Genomic DNA, 17479 nt, shown 5'->3' on the forward strand with positions numbered 1-17479 from the left:
GGAGGGCTAAGGATATGGCAATGGAGTTGAGTTCTTTGCTGAAGATTGTTCAAGCCCAGAGAGGGGAATGTCAGAGGCAATGGTGAAAACACAGAAAAGGGTGAGGTTGGAAGACAGGATGGGGTCAGTGTAAACTTTTGGTGAGGGCCATGAAGAGTCCAACACGACTTTGTGAGTCAAACAAAACTTCTCAGAACACAGCACCAGTACTTCACTACTGGTCTTCTTTCCAGCCAGTACCTAACTGGCCAGCTCTATTTATACAACAGAAAAGGTTAACAACTGCCCCGCTTCTTATCAGTGGAGCTCATGTTCCCCCTGATCCATGAGGTAACCAAGTGTCCCAACTCAGTAGGATCTGCGCAGGTTACAACAGAACTGAGGGGTGAAGAATGTAGAGGGAAACTTGTATCAAGACGTGTTGAAGCTTATGACCTTTGTTTTCTGAAAGGCAGGGAAAAGGTATTTTGTCAAAACACCAGATAAGATAAAGGTTGAAATGGAAATGCAGGCCAGGACAGCTATGAAATGGAGGGAATGGATGCTGCTAAAGAGAGAGATCGAGAACCTGCTTCCTTAGGAGTGGTGTCAAGGCCTGAATGCACATTCTGGCAAAGAACCACACCTTAAGGGTTAACCTTCCACCCGCATATCCTCAGCCATCTCTGCACATGTTGAGTATTTTAAACAGATTCACTACTTTCATTTTCCCCTTCTTCTTAAAAAAATGTCAGAACTTACTCATTGTCTATCTCAACATTTATCTTCTGGTTGGTTTTGAAGAATATTGTGCGATAAATCTTGGTAATAATTTCAATTAAGCGGTCACTGGTGAACAGGAAATCGCCCTTAGCAGCAGATGCGGTACCCTGCGATAAAAGGAATGGTGGTATTAGTGTTCTTGCCAGTGGCTCATAATAATAATCTTTATTGTCACAAATCGGATTACATTAAGATTGCAATGAAGTTACTGTAAAAAGCCCCGAGGCACTATATTCCAGCGCCTGTTCAGGTACACTGAGGGAGAATTCTGAATGTCCAATTCACCTAAGAAGCATGTCTTTCGGGACTTGATGTCAGTAATTCAGCATCAACTGGGCCTGAATTCCAGACACGGGCCTACTAAATTAAATTACTAGTAAATTTCAACCCTGAGATTTCAGCTCAAATCCAACCAAACTTAGCATGAAAGCCTTGTTCGTCCCCTGCTTGCAAGGGCCCTCCTTAGATGAAATGATCAGTGGCTTCAGATTCTTAGCAGAAATAATTTATAATTTGGCACAGACTGGTATTTAGGGGCTGGAGAAGTCAAAGTGTTACAGTGAGGTGGGTGATCTTCTCAAGCTAGAATTAAAATATGTAGGTGAAACAGTCAAGTGACCTGGGAATATATTAAATACCAAAAATGGAAAAGTGCCCCGTTTATCACCTTCACCTTATTCAAAAACCTTCCTTGTTATATACAAAACATTAATATGAAGTAGGTCATTCCTGTGGAAAAGTAGCAATTTTAGTGGTGCAATACGTTTTTTTGTCACTAGAAGGAGCTCACATATAACCAGATCTCAATGCAAACCTTAAGAAACCAAAATGGGAGCAGCACGGTGGCACAGTGGTTAGCATTGCTGCCTCACGGCGCCGAGGTCCCAGGTTCGATCCCAGCTCTGGGTTAATGTCCGTGTGGAGCTTGAACATTCTCCCTCTGTTTGCGTGGGTTTCACCCCCACAACCCAAAGATGTGCAGAGTAGGTGGATTGGCCACGCTAAAATTGCCCCTTAATTAGAAAAAAATGAATTGGGTACACTAAATGTAAAAAAAAAAGAAACCAATATGGGACTCCCAACATTACAAGTCCCCATTTGAACATGAATGTGACATGGTGCGGGGGACTGAGGAAAAAAGGTTGCCTGGCTTGAGTGAGATGCTTGGCGGCCAGCACAGTGAGAGGTTCAGGCCATTTAACGCATGAGCTTTATTTTCCTTTCTCAGAAAGGATTGGAACAATGGCTGGTGCATGGAAGCAAAAAAGCAAAGCGGGATCCGACTGTCAGAGGGAGAGAAAATATGCCAAATAGTTATATGTGGGGCCTGGACAAGTAGCCCTCTTCCTCCTGGCCAAGAACAAAACTTTAAACATTCTTTGCAAGATCATTTATTGGGGCCCCTTTTCACCTCAAAAACAATTTGCAGTAGCCTTCTGGAGTACGAGCAGTAACGCAAGCATCCGGGGGTTAAAATAGAGTTTGGCCCAAACGTTAAAATAAGAACTTACATCTGATCTGACAGGGGAGACACATTGTTGAAATTAGACATGAAGTTTGAAGTGAGGGAATGTTCCACAGTTACCATATAATCTGCCTCCTCTTCTGAGACATCCAGTCAGAGAGATGGGATGGTGGCTATGTCTGCCCTAATATGGCCAATGTTTTTAAAGGACAAGTATACAAGAAGAAAATCATGTTATTTGTTTTCTACCATTAGTTCCAGTGCAGAACCGGCTGTGACAACTGGAGGAGGTTAAAACAAGGTATAATGTTCAACAGCCCAAGGACTGATTTCCCTCCCGTCATGATTCAAATGATGCAGGCCCAAGAAAATACGAGAAGATCAAAGTATAACATGTCAGCCTTACGTAAAGTGGAAAATTGTAAGTCCAAGGACATGGATGCTTTGATAACAAGTCCTGGATAAATATAATTTTAAACATTAAATAAGATTCAAATTGGCTCTATGAAGCAGGCAAATTTGAAACAATGCTTTAAGTCATGTGCTGAAACAGGGCACTGTTCAGTAAAGACGTGTACATATTCCTTGGAACGAGGCCAGAGCAAGCTAAACTGGATTTATTAGATCTGTTAGATTTCCATAAAGCGCAAATTGACAAACCTAAATGATACTACCAATTTATTTCAAGAAAGCTGTACTTGCTGCACTTTTAAACTAGCAGCTCATATTCTTACTTTAACCTTTAACTGACACAAACCTAAATTGAACAAACTTGACACTGGTTTGTACTGCTCCGCATTTCTATTGGCACACTTATTTTTGTTTAAGTGACCGTTCCTAATTATGCAGCATTTTGCAAATAAAATGGACGTACTCCAGCGAGAATTATGGCTAAGTTAAAAGGCAAGACAAAAGCTGTATTCAATAACAGCCTCACACCCACCAGACCCCTACAGTGAAAGGCTAATGGTATACTAATGTTCACATTCAGCAACAGCTTCTTATGCCAAGGGACTTCTGGATAGTTGGCTCCTGAATTACAGCATCATTCTGAGGTCTTGAATTATCACTAAAAGCCAAGTCTCAGATATTTTAACGACATTCCCAAAGTGGATAAAAGAAACAATACCGTCTTAAAGACAATTTTTTTTCTTTCCAATTATGGGGCAATTTAATGTGGCCAATCCACCGACACTCAACATCTTTGGGTTGTAGGGGCGAAACCAATGTAAACACGGGGAGAATGTGCAAACTCCACACGAACAGTGACCCAGAGCCCGGATCGAACCTGGGACCTCAGCGCCGTGAGGCAACAATGCTAACCACTGTGCCACCGTGCTGCCCTTTAAAGACAATTTGAGGTTCAAATTATATACTGTAACAGTTCAAACCGAACAAGGGATACAAGACAAACCCGGAAGGAACACTTTTTATTGCTAGGTTTTGCCAGGGTTTTCTCTCACTTTCCACTCTCCTTTTTTGTGTGAAAGGTGCTGATACATGGTGGAATGTGGCATCTCAGCCATATGGCTTATCTTCATGCACAGCTTGAATAACGAATGATGGCACTTATTGTTACGGACAGAAGAGAGATGGTAGGATGATTTCCCTTTTTTCTACAGCTTGTCTGGCTGCAAACAGATGCATTTTGCAAAGAAAGAAAGTGTTTTAACTTCTCGAGTGCCAGAACTCTCAAGAAAAGGCAAACGGTACGTTCTCTCCCAAGTTTAATTTAATTTTTTATTTCTCCACACCTGAATGCACTTGCAACAGCACCCATTGGATTGGATTGGATTGGATTTGTTTATTGTCACGGGTACCGAGGTATAGTCGGGGCAGCAGGGTAGCATGGTGGTTAGCATAAATGCTTCACAGCTCCAGGGTCCCAGGTTCGATTCCCGGCTGGGTCACTGTCTGTGTGGAGTCTGCACGTCCTCCCCCTGTGTGCGTGGGTTTCCTCCGGGTGCTCCGGTTTCCTCCCACAGTCCAAAGATGTGCGGGTTAGGTGGATTGGCCATGCTAAATTGCCCGTAGTGTCCTAATAAAAGTAAGGTTAAGGGGGGGGTTGTTGGGTTACGGGTATAGGGTGGCTACGTGGGTTTGAGTAGGGTGATCATGGCTCGGCACAACATTGAGGGCCGAAGGGCCTGTTCTGTGCTGTACTGTTCTATGTTCTATAGTCATGTTCACAAGGTACACACCTTGTACAATGTTCATGCACGTGTACACACACGTGCAAGAAAAAGTGATTACAAAAGAGGTAGCATGCACTTGGCTCTTCAGCATCCAAGATTTCACTGTCACCCAAGATTCCCTTGAGATGCAATGGTGAAATGTTGCAGTGTTGTGATTTTCTTTTGGTTTACTGAAGAAATAAAGATTAGATGTTTCTGCAGTGGTTTACAGCTTGCAGCAATAGTTTTCTGGCTTCATTCCAGTTGAGGTGCAATTGAACCCCAATAGCGACAACTTTGTTTTGTTCTTCAAAGCGGCAAGTAAAGGCTAGCCCCAATTCACTGCTTGCTGATGGTTTTTAGGCAAGGCCTTTCCTTTGCTGGTCTAAATCTGTTCTCCCTCTCTGTCAGTGGTTGCCCTTAAACTGTGTCTTAATAAATGTTCCTGATCAGAACCTAGATTCTGTTAGGTGACGACAGATCTGTTTTCCATTGTCCACACAAATGATCTCAGATGACTTGGGTTTGAGTTTTACCCATTGTATCTCCTTGTGATAGAATGGGCTTCTTCTCACAACCATCGGTGGTATTTCATTCCAAGGCCAAGAAGTCTGTAAGTCTACTGTGAAATTGGCATCCATTAATCTTCAGGAAAGGTTTGTTGCATTTTAATATCTTCGCAATGAAATGCTCTGAAAGGCTATTTGCATTTTAGCATCCTATCGAGACCAGTAGTCTAGCTTCCAGACTTGTGTTTCATGTATATTGGCAGGAAAGAAAGGACACTGTTTCAAAGCAGAGTGTTCATTCTCCAGTTTGTTTTGACAGTATAATATCTGTTTGCCATTTATCTCGGAGAATAACTGTGTGGGTGGGACATTATCAAACCACAAGAGTATTTAAGCAGAGCCTGATCCTGACCTGTGTCTTCTATAGACCTCAACCCTGTCTCAACAATAGTACGTTTGCCTATTTCCCAGGTTCAAATCCTATTCCAAGGACCTAAAAACTTATGCTGACATTTCAGCTCAATACTATTATTGGAAGTGCCCCTGCCACAGGACCGAAACAGCTCTTATCAAAGTCACATGGCATCTTATGTGACTGTGACAAAGGTGAACTTCCCCTCCTAATCTCCTTCAATGTGGCTGCAGCCTTTGACATGGTTGACCACACCATCCTCACCCAACACCACTCCACTGAAATGAAAATGAAAATCGCTTATTGTCACAAGTAGGCTTCAAATGAAGTTACTGTGCAAATCCCCTAGTCGCCACATTCCGGCGCCTGTTCGGGGAGGCTGGTACGGGAATTGAACCGCGCTGCTGGCCTGCCTTGGTCTGCTTTCAAAGCCAGCGATTTAGCCGTGCTAAACAGAATGTCGTCCAGCTACATGGGACTACTCTCACCCAGTTCTATTCTTATATATCTCATCATAGCCAGGGAATCATTTGCAATGGCTTTTCTTCCTGCTCTGGGACCATTACCTCCAGTACTCCCAAGGATCATTCCTGGGCCACTGCCTATTTCTGATCCACATGCTGCCCCCAGCGACATCGTCCAAAAACACATACATAGAACATACAGCGCAGAAGGAGGCCATTTGGCCCATCGAGTCTGCACCGACCCACTTAAGTCCTCACTTCCACCCTATCCCTGTAACCCAATAACCCCTCCTAACTATTTCTGGACACTAAGGGCAATTTATCATGGCCAATCCACCTAACCTGCACGCCTTTGGACTGTGGGAGGAAACCGGAGCACCCAGAGGAAACCCACGCAGACACGGGGAGAAGGTGCAGACTCCGCACAGACAGTGACCCAGCGGGGAATCGAACCCGAGACCCTGGCGCTGTGAAGGCACAGTGCTATCCACTTGTGCCACCCATACATATGCTGATGGCACCTAGCTCTGCCTCACCACCACCTATCTCTGCTCCTCCATTCTTGGGGTGTGGACCAGGGGCTCTAGAATCTTTTAACATGGAGACAAAGTCCAGACAACAAAGGTGGATCTTTTAACCAGCCCACCTCATGGGTGGGATTCTCCCCTGCCCGGCGTGACGGGGGGTCCCGGCGTAGGGGAGTGGCGCCAACCACTCCGGGGTCGGGCCTCCCAAAAGGTGGGGAATTATCCGCACCTTTGGGGGCTAGCCCCGCGCCGGAGCGGTTGGCACCAGAAGACTGGCGCAAAAAACCGGCGGCAGCGGCCTTTCAGGCCCGCCGCCCGGCAGCGGGGCTGGCCGAAAGGCTTTCGCCGGTCGGCGCATTGGCCGGCGGTGATGTCAGCGGCCAGCTGCCGCTGACGTCACCACCGGCGCATGCGTGATGTGGATTTCCCTTCCGCTTCCGCCATGGCGGAGGCCGTGGCGGCAGCAGAGGAAAAAGAGTGCACCCAGGGCACTGGCCCGGAGTCTGAGCGGGGGGCCCCGATCGTGGGCCTGGCCACTGTGGGGGCACCCCCCGGGGTCCGATCGCCCCGCGCCACCCCCCAGGACCCCGGGGGCTCGGTCGCGGCGCCGAGGTTTGAACCACTCTGGTGGCGGCGGGACTTCGGCCTATCCGGGCCGGAGAATCGCCGCAGGGTCCTCGCCGATCGGTGTGGCGAGATTCCTGACCCCGCCAATTCCCGGGTGGCGGAGAATCTCTGCCACGGCGGGGGCGGGATTTTCGGCGGCCCCAGGCGATTCTCCGACCCTGTTGGGGGTCGGAGAATTTCGCCCCATATTTCCCCTATCTGTCCTCCGAGCATCCATTTCGGGGGTCCACAGACTTGATAATATCCCCACGCCATGCAATCCCCCCCCCCCTTCCCCCCACCAGCCCCGGCACAAAATTCCTGTGAGTTGTGGTTATTTTTCCTGGAATTTCCCAACTTAAGCTCCACTCCTCAGTCAAAACTCAGGGCCAAGATATGGCCCACACTGTGACTCTGTGCTCTAGATTCCCAAGCCAAGGGAAATATTTTCTCAGCCTCTATCCTGTCAAGCCCCTTAAGAACTTTATACCTTTCAATCATCAGTCATTGTTCTAAACTCCAAGGAATTTGGTCTAATTTTGTCAATCTCTCCTCCTAGGGCACCCCCCTCCATCATCACATGAACCTGTATTTATTCCACTTCTCTAGGGCAAGTATTTCCTTCCTTAGGTAAGGATACCAAAATTGCACACAGGACTCCAGGTGTGCCTTCACCAATGCCTTGTAGAAATGCACTAAGACTTCTTTACTCCTATACTCCATACCTTTGTAATAAACATCAGCACACCACATGCTTTCCAAATTGCTTGCTGTACCTGCAAGTTAACTTTCAGTGATCCATGTACAAAGACACACAAGCCCCTTTATGTGCAAACCATTCCCAGTCTCTTAACATTTACATTTAAAAAAAAATTACCAATGTGTATAACTTCACACATTGCCTCATTGTATTCCATCTTTTTTCCCAGGCATCCAATGGGCCTATAAACCACTACTGAGTCTTTGAGTCCTCTTATTGCTTACTTAGCAGCAAACTTGGATGTGCAACATTCAATCCCCCATTCAATAATAAAGATTGTAAATAGCTGAGGTTCAAGTATTAACCCTTGCGGTACCCTGCTAGTTACAGTCTGTCAACCCACAAAATGTTCAGATTATTCCTAATCTCTGTTTTCTGTCCATTGACTGATCCTCAATCCATTCAAATATATTATCCTTGATCCTATCAACTCTAATTTTGAGTGGCACTTTATCGAATGCTTTTTTCAAAATCCAAATACACTGCATCCACTGATTCTCCCTTATCTCAGTGAGCAGTCTTATAACATCAGGTTAAAGCCCAACAGGTTTAATTCGAATCACTAGCTTTCGGAGCACAGCTCCTTCCCCAGGTGAATGAAAAGGCGGGTTCCAGAAACATATATATATATAGACAAAGTCAATGATGCAAGACGATAATTTCTGCTTGCCAATTCTGCGTTGTCGTGTGTCCTGAAGGCCCTTGACTACTGAAGTGTTCCCCGATTGGAAGGGAACATTCCTGCTTGTCGATTGTCACGCGATGCCCTTTCATCCATTGTCGCAGCTTCTGCATGGTCTCGCCAATGTACCACACTTCAGGACATCCTTTCCTGCAGCGTATGAGGCAGACAACGTTGGCTGTGTCACACGAGTATGTACCACATACCTGGTGGGTGGTGTTCTCACCTGTAATGGTGGTACCCATGTCGAGGATCTGGCACGTCTTGCAGAGATTTCCATGGCAGGGTTGTGTGGCTACATAGTCGTTATTCTGAAGGCTGGGTAGTTTGCTGCAAACAATGGTCTGTTTGAGATTGCGCGGTTGTTTGAAGGCAAGTAGTGGGGGTGTGGGGATGACTTTGCCAAGATGTTCGTCTTCATCGATGACGTGTTGGAGGCTGCGAAGACGATGTTGCAGTTTCTCCGCTCCGGGGAAGTACTGGGTGACGAAGGGTACTCTGTCGGTTGTGTCCCGTGTTTGTCTTTTAAAGAGGTCGGTGCGGTTTTTTGCTGTGGCGCATTGGAACTGTCGGTCGATGAGTCGAGTGCCATATCCCGTTTGTACGAGGGTATCTTTCAGCGTCTGTAGATGTCTGTTACGCCCCTCCTCGTCTGAGCGGATCCTGTGTATATGGAGGGCTTGTCCAGAGGGGATGGCTTCTTTAATGTGTTTAGGTTGGAAGCTGGAGAAGTGGAGCATCATGAGGTTATCCATGGGCTTGCGGTAAAGCAAAGTGCCGAGGTAACCGTCCTTGATGGAGATGAGTGTGTCCAAGAATGCAATTGATTCTGGAGAATAGTCCATGGTGAGTCTGATGGTGGGATGGAACTTATTGATGTCATTATGTAGTTGTTTCAGTGATTCTTTGCTTTGGGTCCAAAGGAAGAAAATGTAATCGATGTATCTGATGTATAACGTCGGCTGAAGATCCTGTGTGGTGAGGAGGTCTTGTTCAAACTTGTGCACGAAGATGTTGGCATATTGAGGTGCGAACTTGGTCCCCATGGCTGTTCCGTGGATGAAGAACTTGTTGTCGAAGGTGAAGACGTTGTGATCCAGAATGAAGTGGATGAGTTGTAGAATTGCGTCTGGAGATTGGCAGTTGTCGGTGTTGAGTACTGAAGCTGTTGCAGCAATGCTGTCGTCATGGGGTATGCTGGTGTAGAGAGCCGAGACATCCATTGTGACAAGAAATGTTCCCGGTTCAACTGGCCCATGGGAACTGAATCTCAGTAAGAAGTCCGTCGTGTCGCGACAGAACCTGTGTGTTCGTTGTACAATGGGTTTCAAGATGCCTTCGATGTAGCCAGAGAGGTTCTCACACAGGGTCCCATTGCCTGATATGATAGGACGGCCTGGTGTGCTGGCCTTGTATATTTTCGGGAGACAGTAGAGATCTCCAACGCGGGGAGTACGTGGGATGAGAGCACGTATGGTGTTCTGAAGGTCTGGATCCAAGGTTTTGATCAGTCTGTTGAGTTGGCGGGTGTCTTCCTTGGTTGAATCTGCGGGTAACTGTCTGTAGTGTTCCTGGTTGTTGAGTTGTCGGTACACTTCTTTGCAGTAATCCGTTCTGTTCAGTATGACGGTGGCCCCTCCTTTGTCTGCTGGTTTGATGACAATGTTGCGGTTGGTCTTGAGAGCACGATGGCGTTGCATTGTGTTTGGGTGACATTCAGAGCTGTCTTGTGAATGCGACTGATGAATCCGGCATTGATGCAACTCCTGACGGCTTGAGCATACATGCCGAGTCTAGGGCAGCGGATGTCCGGAGGGGTCCAATTCGACTCTTTCCTCTTCGGTTGCCGCACCGCAGATCTCTCGGTCTGCTGTTCCGGTTCATTGGTTGTCTCATTGGGTTCGCTGTCGGCCTCTTGGGGTCTGTGGAAGAACTCACGGAGCCGCATTGGTCTGTCGAATTCCTCCATGTCTGCCACGAGACTGATGGAGTCCATTTTGATAGTGGTTCAGAAACTGAGCCCTCTGCTGAGGACTTCGATTTAGTCTGGTTGAAGGGTGTAGTCCGACAAGTTGACAATAGATTTTCCTGTATTGTTTTCTACTGTGGTACCGTGGGGGGGGGGGGGGGGGGGGGTTTGGTTGCTGCTGGTGGTGATGCCGAGCTTGCTGTTCTTGTTGTGCATATAGATGGCGTAGTATTGTTGTCTCATCTGTTTCTGCAGCTGGCCTACTGCGTCCTGAGTGCAAGTTGAGAATATGGACTCTATCTTGGTTTCCAGGTTGCGGCGTCTGCTGTAGAGCTGGTGTTCGAGGTGGTTGAGGAGTGTGAGAGATGTGCGACGGAAGAGTCTCTCAGCGTAGTCTGTGGTCTGTGTTGTAGGTCGACATGAGTGGTTTTGTGATCTGTAGCCCTTTCGGGATCTTGTCTGTTTTCTTGCATCTTTGTAGAAACTTAATATCAGTGTCTATATGCGCGATCTTCTTGGAGATCCTCTCCACTTTGAGCTGGCAGTTTGCGCTGTCGATCCCCACACCCTCACTACTTGCCTTCAAACAACGGCGCAACTTCAAACAGATCATTGTTTGCAGCAAACTACCCAGTCTTCAGAACAGCGAGCACGACACCACACAACCCTGCTATGGCAATCTCTGCAAGACGCACCAGATCATCGACATGGGGTTCACCATTACTCATGAGAACACCACCCACCAGGTACGCGGTACATACTCGTGCGACTCAGCCAACGTTGTCCACCTCATACACTGCAGGAAAGGATGTCCCGAAGCATGGTACATTGGCAAGACCATACAGACACTGTGACAACGGACATCGTGCGACAACCACCAGGCAGGAATGTTCCCTTCTAGTTGGGGAACACTTCAGCAGTCAAGGGCATTCAGCCTCTGCTCTTCGGGTAAACATTCTCCAATGCGGCCTTCAGGACATGCATCAACGCAGAATCGCCGAGCAGAAACTTACAGCCAAGTTCCGCACACGTGAGTATGGCTTCAACCAGGACCTGGGATTCATGGCACATTACATTCACCCCCCACCATCTGGCCTGGGCTTGCAAAATCGTACCAATTGTCCTGGCCGGAGACAATTCACACCTCTTTAACCCGTGATTACCCCTCTCTCCAGTTGCTCCATTTGGACCTGTAAAGACTTAATTACCTGCAAAGACTCGCACTCAAAGTATCATCTTGCATCATTGACTTTGTCTATATATATGTTTCTGGAACCCACCTCTTCATTCACCTGAGGAAGGAGCTGTGCCCTGAAAGCTAGTGATTCAAAACAAACCTGTTGATCTTGAACCGGGTGTTGTAAGACTTCTTACTGTGCTCACCCCTGTCCAACGCCGACATCTCCACATCATGTCTCCCTTATCCATCTTACTACTTACAATCTTAAACAACGCTTAACAGATTTGGCAAACAGGATTTTCCTTTCATAAATCTATGTTGAGTCTGTTCAGTCATATTATGAATTTCTAGGTGCCTGTTACCAAGTCCGTAATCATAGATTCTAGCATTCAAACTTGGTTTCTTGGCAATATGTATCTTCAATCAACATCACTAAAACAGAGAATCTGGCCACTTACTTAATTGGTGTGTGTGGAAAATTGGTGTGTTCAAGCTGGCTACCACACGTTTGGTAGGTAGGTAATTAGCTGTAGTCCATGAGGGACTGTGTGTAGGCTCTCTCGCTACTGAACAGAGACAATTGATTATATAACTTGAGGGGCACCACTCCATATCAAGTATGGACAGTTAAGTTCCACCTCAGCCAGAACAGGAATTGAACCATGCTGCTTGCATTATTCTCAACCACATGCTAACCAATTGAGCTAACTGGCACCCTATCACATGTTACAACTATGAATACGCTTCAAAAATGCTTCAGTAGCTGAACTAAAACAGTGCACACTTAATAGGGAGTTTCAGAGTTGAATGAAAAGAGTGTGGCATAAAGGAATTACACCCACTTCCAAAGAAGGATATATTGAAATGTTTATGTTCCATTTAAATAGTACGTTACCCGGGATGACAATTTATTCCAAAATATTTTAATTTTGTGGGATTTTATTGTTGTGCTTTTTCTAAAGACATAACTGAATTTTAGGTTTATTATTCTGAATGGATTGCTAAGATTTATAAATTAGCTTAATTGAAGAGCGTCACTCTAATTTTCAACCAACCATATAGGGGACAATTAGCTCGACATGGCAAAGGAGAAAATGAAGATTGTGAGCAATTATTCTTTCTCCTGTTAATTTCAGTTCACAAATTTGCAAAGAACATGACTTATTCAGATTACTGATACATTGCTGCTGGTGTTTTACCCACTTCTATTTTCTACAAGAGGACATTTAATGTCTGGTCTACAGAACTCTTACCTCTTTCAGATGCACAGCAAAGAGTCCATCTGTCTGTTTGCTAACAGACACACTGGTGATGTCCATCACGGGAATGGTGGATTTGATCTGACCTGATTTTTGATCGGCTATGATGAATTTGCTTTGAGTTAATAGGAAGATTCTTGGGGCTCCCTACATCAAACAAGAACAACTTTCATTAGAAATAAGAAATCATTAGAAATAAGGTCAGAGTTCCGCACAAAGGACTGAGTCACCATTTCAACCTTCTCAAGCTTATCGTGATTGTCAAAATAATGTTGCTGCAAATTTGACAGTCACTTACACACAACTATATTAGATGTTCTTGCTGAAACCAAAGTTTCCTCAAGCCATATGAGCTTTAAAAGGGAGTTGGATTAATTTCCAAGTGCTCTGATTTGTACATTACAAACAATCCCATCCACCCAGCAGTATATCAGTAGCCTTAATGCTCTTTCAGTCAGTGCATGCTTAGTGGTCAGTTTCAAGGTTACAAATTGGGGTAGGGTAACAGCTAAACATTTCTGCTTGGGGAACAATTTGTAGGTATTTCTTTTTCTTCCAACTAATTACCTCTTGTTTGCAGTTGAGAGTATCAAGTGACAAAACTAATCATTCAAAATATAAAATGATCAAAGTGCAATAAAACATCTTTTTCTTCAGCTTTCGCCTCTTTTTCCATCTGTGTTGACAGCCCATTTTAAAATGCAGGTACTGTGCCTCAAATCCAGATAGTCAGAAACCAGAGCTTTCCGAAAACTGGGCATTTCTGTATGATGCCATGCATCAATTTTAATTGTGTGAGTAAAATGACACAGTGCCAAGTAGTGCATTGGCACAATGAAATACTGGACTAGTTATTGCATTCAGAGTTTTCTAATCGATTCTTGGCTCCATTCTATTCAGCTCGGCCCAGTCTGCCCAATCTGATCTGAACCGGAATAGAACCTCAAACCCAGCCAAACAGCTAATAAAATAGCAAATTCATTCAAACGGGCACTCCTGGTGGTGGCACATAGGTGGAGGTTGCACGTTAGATGACTCCTGCTAGAATCTTTGTTTTATGGGTCTTTATGCCCAGTCTCTGGGGCACTTTCTAGACGAGCTGGTGTGGGAAGTCCGAAGGAGTCGGTGGAATGTCAAAGTTCCAGATGAAAGGTCAGGGGAAGAAGGCAGCGAGCGAATGTCCTCCAGCGAGTGTTGCTGTGAATCCAACAGAAAGAAACATGGCAGGGGCGGTTTGTCGGGTGGGGCCGCTCCCATCACGGTTGAGACTCTGACCGAGGTGGTGTTGGGGGAGTTTGAAAGGCTATTTGCCAAATATTTAGAGGGGCTACCGAGGGAGATGATGGCTTTGCTTAAATAGTAGGTGTCGCAATAAAGGTTGCGTTAACTAAGATGTTGGTCAAGGTTTGGGAGCAAGAAGTTGAAGGGGGTCGAGGAAGCATTGTCGCAACATAGCGACCCGTTCACTGCGATGGATGAGGAGCTGCGGAAGGTGGCAGAGGTCCATGAAGGTCTAAGATCCAAGGTAGAGTACCTGGCTAACAGGACAAGGAGAAAAAATGTGAGGATTGTGGGTCAGCCCGAGGGGGTGGAGGGCCCGAAGCCAACCAAATATTTTGCGAACGTGTTCGCCAAGTTGATGGGAAAGGGGGAAGTAGGGTTCAATTGTACGGGGGAGCTGTTGCCATCGGTGGTTTGGGAGCCTCTGAAGGCAGTAGTGAGGGAGGGGTGATCTTGTTTAACACCAAGGTAGATGGGGAGTAGACGGAGGAGCACGAATGACTGATGGAAGACATTTTGGAGGTGGATGGGAGGTATGCGGGGACCCAGATCCAGGCCTCCTGGCAAAGAGGAAGGCTTGATCTTCTGTCCATGGGGAAATGGGTGCATCAGCTGAAAAGAAGGGGGATTGCCTATAATTACAGGGATAAGACAGATCGTATGTTGGTAGGTCAGCTTCGTAGGCAGGCCGGCAAGGGAGCAAGTCGGGTTCTGGATAGGACGGGGGAGTTGGTGGTGGCCCCGGAGCAGATTAACAAGGTGTTTGAGGAGTTCTATAGGGACTTGTCTAAGTCAGAGCCACCGGGGATGAGCAAGGTTTGGGGGTTAGAGTGCCAGAGGTTGGGTGAAACGGAAAAGGAGGGTCTGGAAGAGTCAGTAGGGGTAGAGGAAGTGAAGGCAGCAAATGGGAAGATGCAGGTGGGGAAGGTATCGTGAGCAGATAGGTTCCCAGTCGAATTTTACAAGAATTGAAGCTCAAACTGGTGAAGTTGCTGGTGGAAAAGTTTAAGGACGCAATGGTCAGGGGGTTCTTGCCGAAAATGATGGGATATGCGATACATCTCGTTGCCACTCAAGAAGGATAAGGACTCAGTAGAGTGTGGGTCGCACAGGCTTATATCACTGCTGAATATGGATGTCAAGATATTGGCAAATATCCTGGTGTTAAGGTAGGAGGTTTGCCTTCCGAGGGTGATTGTGGAGGATCAGACGGGGTTGTTAAGGCCAGCCAGTTGTAACTGAATGTGAAGGCGGATGCTGAATAAGGTGCTTTCTCCGACAGAGAGAGGGGGGTTGGAGGTGGTGGTGGAATTAGATGCGGAAAAGGCATTTGATCAGGTGCAGTGGAGTTATCGGATTGTGGCATTGGGGAAATTTGGGATTGGGCCGAAGTTTTGTGACGTGGGTGCAGTTGCTTTATAAGGTGCTATGGCGAGCATGAGCACGAATTATATGAATTCAGGGTATTTTCCATTGTACCGGGGAACGAGGCAGGGGTGCACATGTTCCCCCCCTTCTGTTTGCATTGGTGATGGAGCCCTTGGCCATTGCACTGAGGAGCTCAGAGTTGCGGAAGGGGATAGTGAGGGGTGGGGGTGGGGTTGGAACAAAGGATGACTTTGCACGCGGATGATTTGTTGTTATATATTTCGGAGCTGGGCTCCTCGGTGGGGACGTAATGGGTTTGTTTCAAAGATGTGGGACGCTCTCAGGGTATAAGCTGAATTTGGGGAAAAGTGTGTATTTTGTGGTTTCCTCTACAGGGGTGGGGTTGCCATTCCATGTGACAGTGTCTCACTTCTGGTACCTGGGGGTGCAGGTGGCCTGGGACTGGGCAGGTCTTCGGAAGTTGAATTTTTCTAGCTTGGTGGGGAAGGTGAAGCTGATTTGTTGAGGTGGGAAATCTTCCTCTGTCATTGGCAGGCCTGGTACAGGTGGTGAAGATGAATATTTTACCCTGATTTTTGTTTTTGTTTCAGTGTCTGCTGGTCTTTTTGCTCGAGGCATTTTTCAAAGATGTGGATGGGCTTATCTCTTCATTTGTATGGGTGGGGAAGGTGGCAAGGATAAGCCAGATGGTATTGCGAGGGGGCAGCAGTCAGAGGGGTGGGCCTCCTGAATCGGATGTACTATTATTGGGAGGCGAATGCAGAGAGGGTACGGGGATGGAATAGGGAGACGGAGGCTTTGTGGGTAAGGATGGATGCGGGTTCATGTAGGGGGTGGGGGTTGTGGGCACTGGCAACAGCATTACTTCTGATGGCCCCAGGGAAGTATTTGGTGAATCCGGTGGTGGTGGCCAAGCTGAAGATTTGGAGACAGTTTCGGCACCATTTTAGGTTGGGAGCGGGGTTGGGGGTGAATGCCAATCAAGGCAGATTACGGATTTGAACAGGGGAGGATGGATGAGAGGTTCAGGGAATGGGAGGGGAGGGAGACCCGCCCAGTCCATGCAGGGCCACCTTTCAGCGGCGGAGCAGCGCGCAGCACTCTGGTGGCGTACTGGCCCCCTGAGGGCCGCTGAATCGCTGGACCAGGAGGCCCGTTGACGCAAATGTGCACCACTCCGTAATTTACGCCGGCGTCAACACTTGGCCGGGATTTTGGAGAATCCGGACTCTGATCTTTTACTCTCCTGTGAACTGGTGTTACGGAGAACAGTTCAGCAGCAGCCTGGATGAGATTAGCTAATTCATTTATTATAAGGTTGAACCTTGAACTTTACTGCTCCATATTACTCATTATGGAATCACATGCTGTATTTCACCCATTATGTCACCAGGCAGCCTGTTTTCCTAGTTTAGGTTGGGTCAAAGTGCAAAGACATTGGACTGAATTTCCACACAGCTGCAGGGCCTTGCATTTACTGAAGTGGGGTTCTCGCCGCACTTTAGGTAAGGTTATGGTGGTGGAATGAAAACATCTCTGGGAAAATACCAGTCACACACAAACACTTCAAACCAAACTGCTCTGACCTTGCCATTAGCTCGATTAATTTTGTTCACAACATCTGCCAGCAAAATCTTCTCTTCCACAGCAGCAGTCAGCTTCTGGTATTTGGGATTCTTACTGATTTCCAGATAATCACCTTGGAAAGGTTGACAAACACTGTAGAGGAAAATTCCAGAACTGAAGTTACAATGAACGAACCCACTGTCATTTTATGTACCTATGTTATCACACTGTTTTCATTTAACAGAACTCCAAATACCCGATTAGCATTTCAAAGTCTGGTAGCTGAATCCAAATACAGTTGGCGCTGCCCAAGATCAACTGTGATAAAAATGTAATCATGAACAGCAACATTTTCATGTTAATACCATTCTATTTTCGAAAACAAGTAGCATTGAGGGAGTTGATATGATCGCACAACTCCACTATGAACAAACTGGACAAAGCTAAAATTGTTTTGCAAATATTTGGCTGCCA

General features: G+C 46.5%; 1 protein-coding gene across 5 annotated transcripts in view; it reads right to left on the reverse strand.

Annotated features, from left to right (window-relative positions):
- The window catches only part of myo1b (myosin IB), a 336645-nt gene that overhangs the window by 7184 nt on the left and 311982 nt on the right, over window positions 1-17479 (reverse strand). For all 5 annotated transcript variants that reach the window (XM_038789125.1, XM_038789124.1, XM_038789122.1 and 2 more), the window contains 3 exons: window positions 17026-17158; window positions 12764-12916; window positions 742-869 (listed from right to left, as the gene is read on the reverse strand). In XM_038789125.1, coding sequence (XP_038645053.1) covers window positions 742-869; window positions 12764-12916; window positions 17026-17158 — 414 coding nt within the window. The remainder of the gene's footprint in view (window positions 1-741; window positions 870-12763; window positions 12917-17025; window positions 17159-17479) is intronic.

This window comes from Scyliorhinus canicula, chromosome 2 (genome assembly GCF_902713615.1).
Source record: "Scyliorhinus canicula chromosome 2, sScyCan1.1, whole genome shotgun sequence".
Lineage (NCBI taxonomy): Eukaryota > Metazoa > Chordata > Chondrichthyes > Carcharhiniformes > Scyliorhinidae > Scyliorhinus > Scyliorhinus canicula.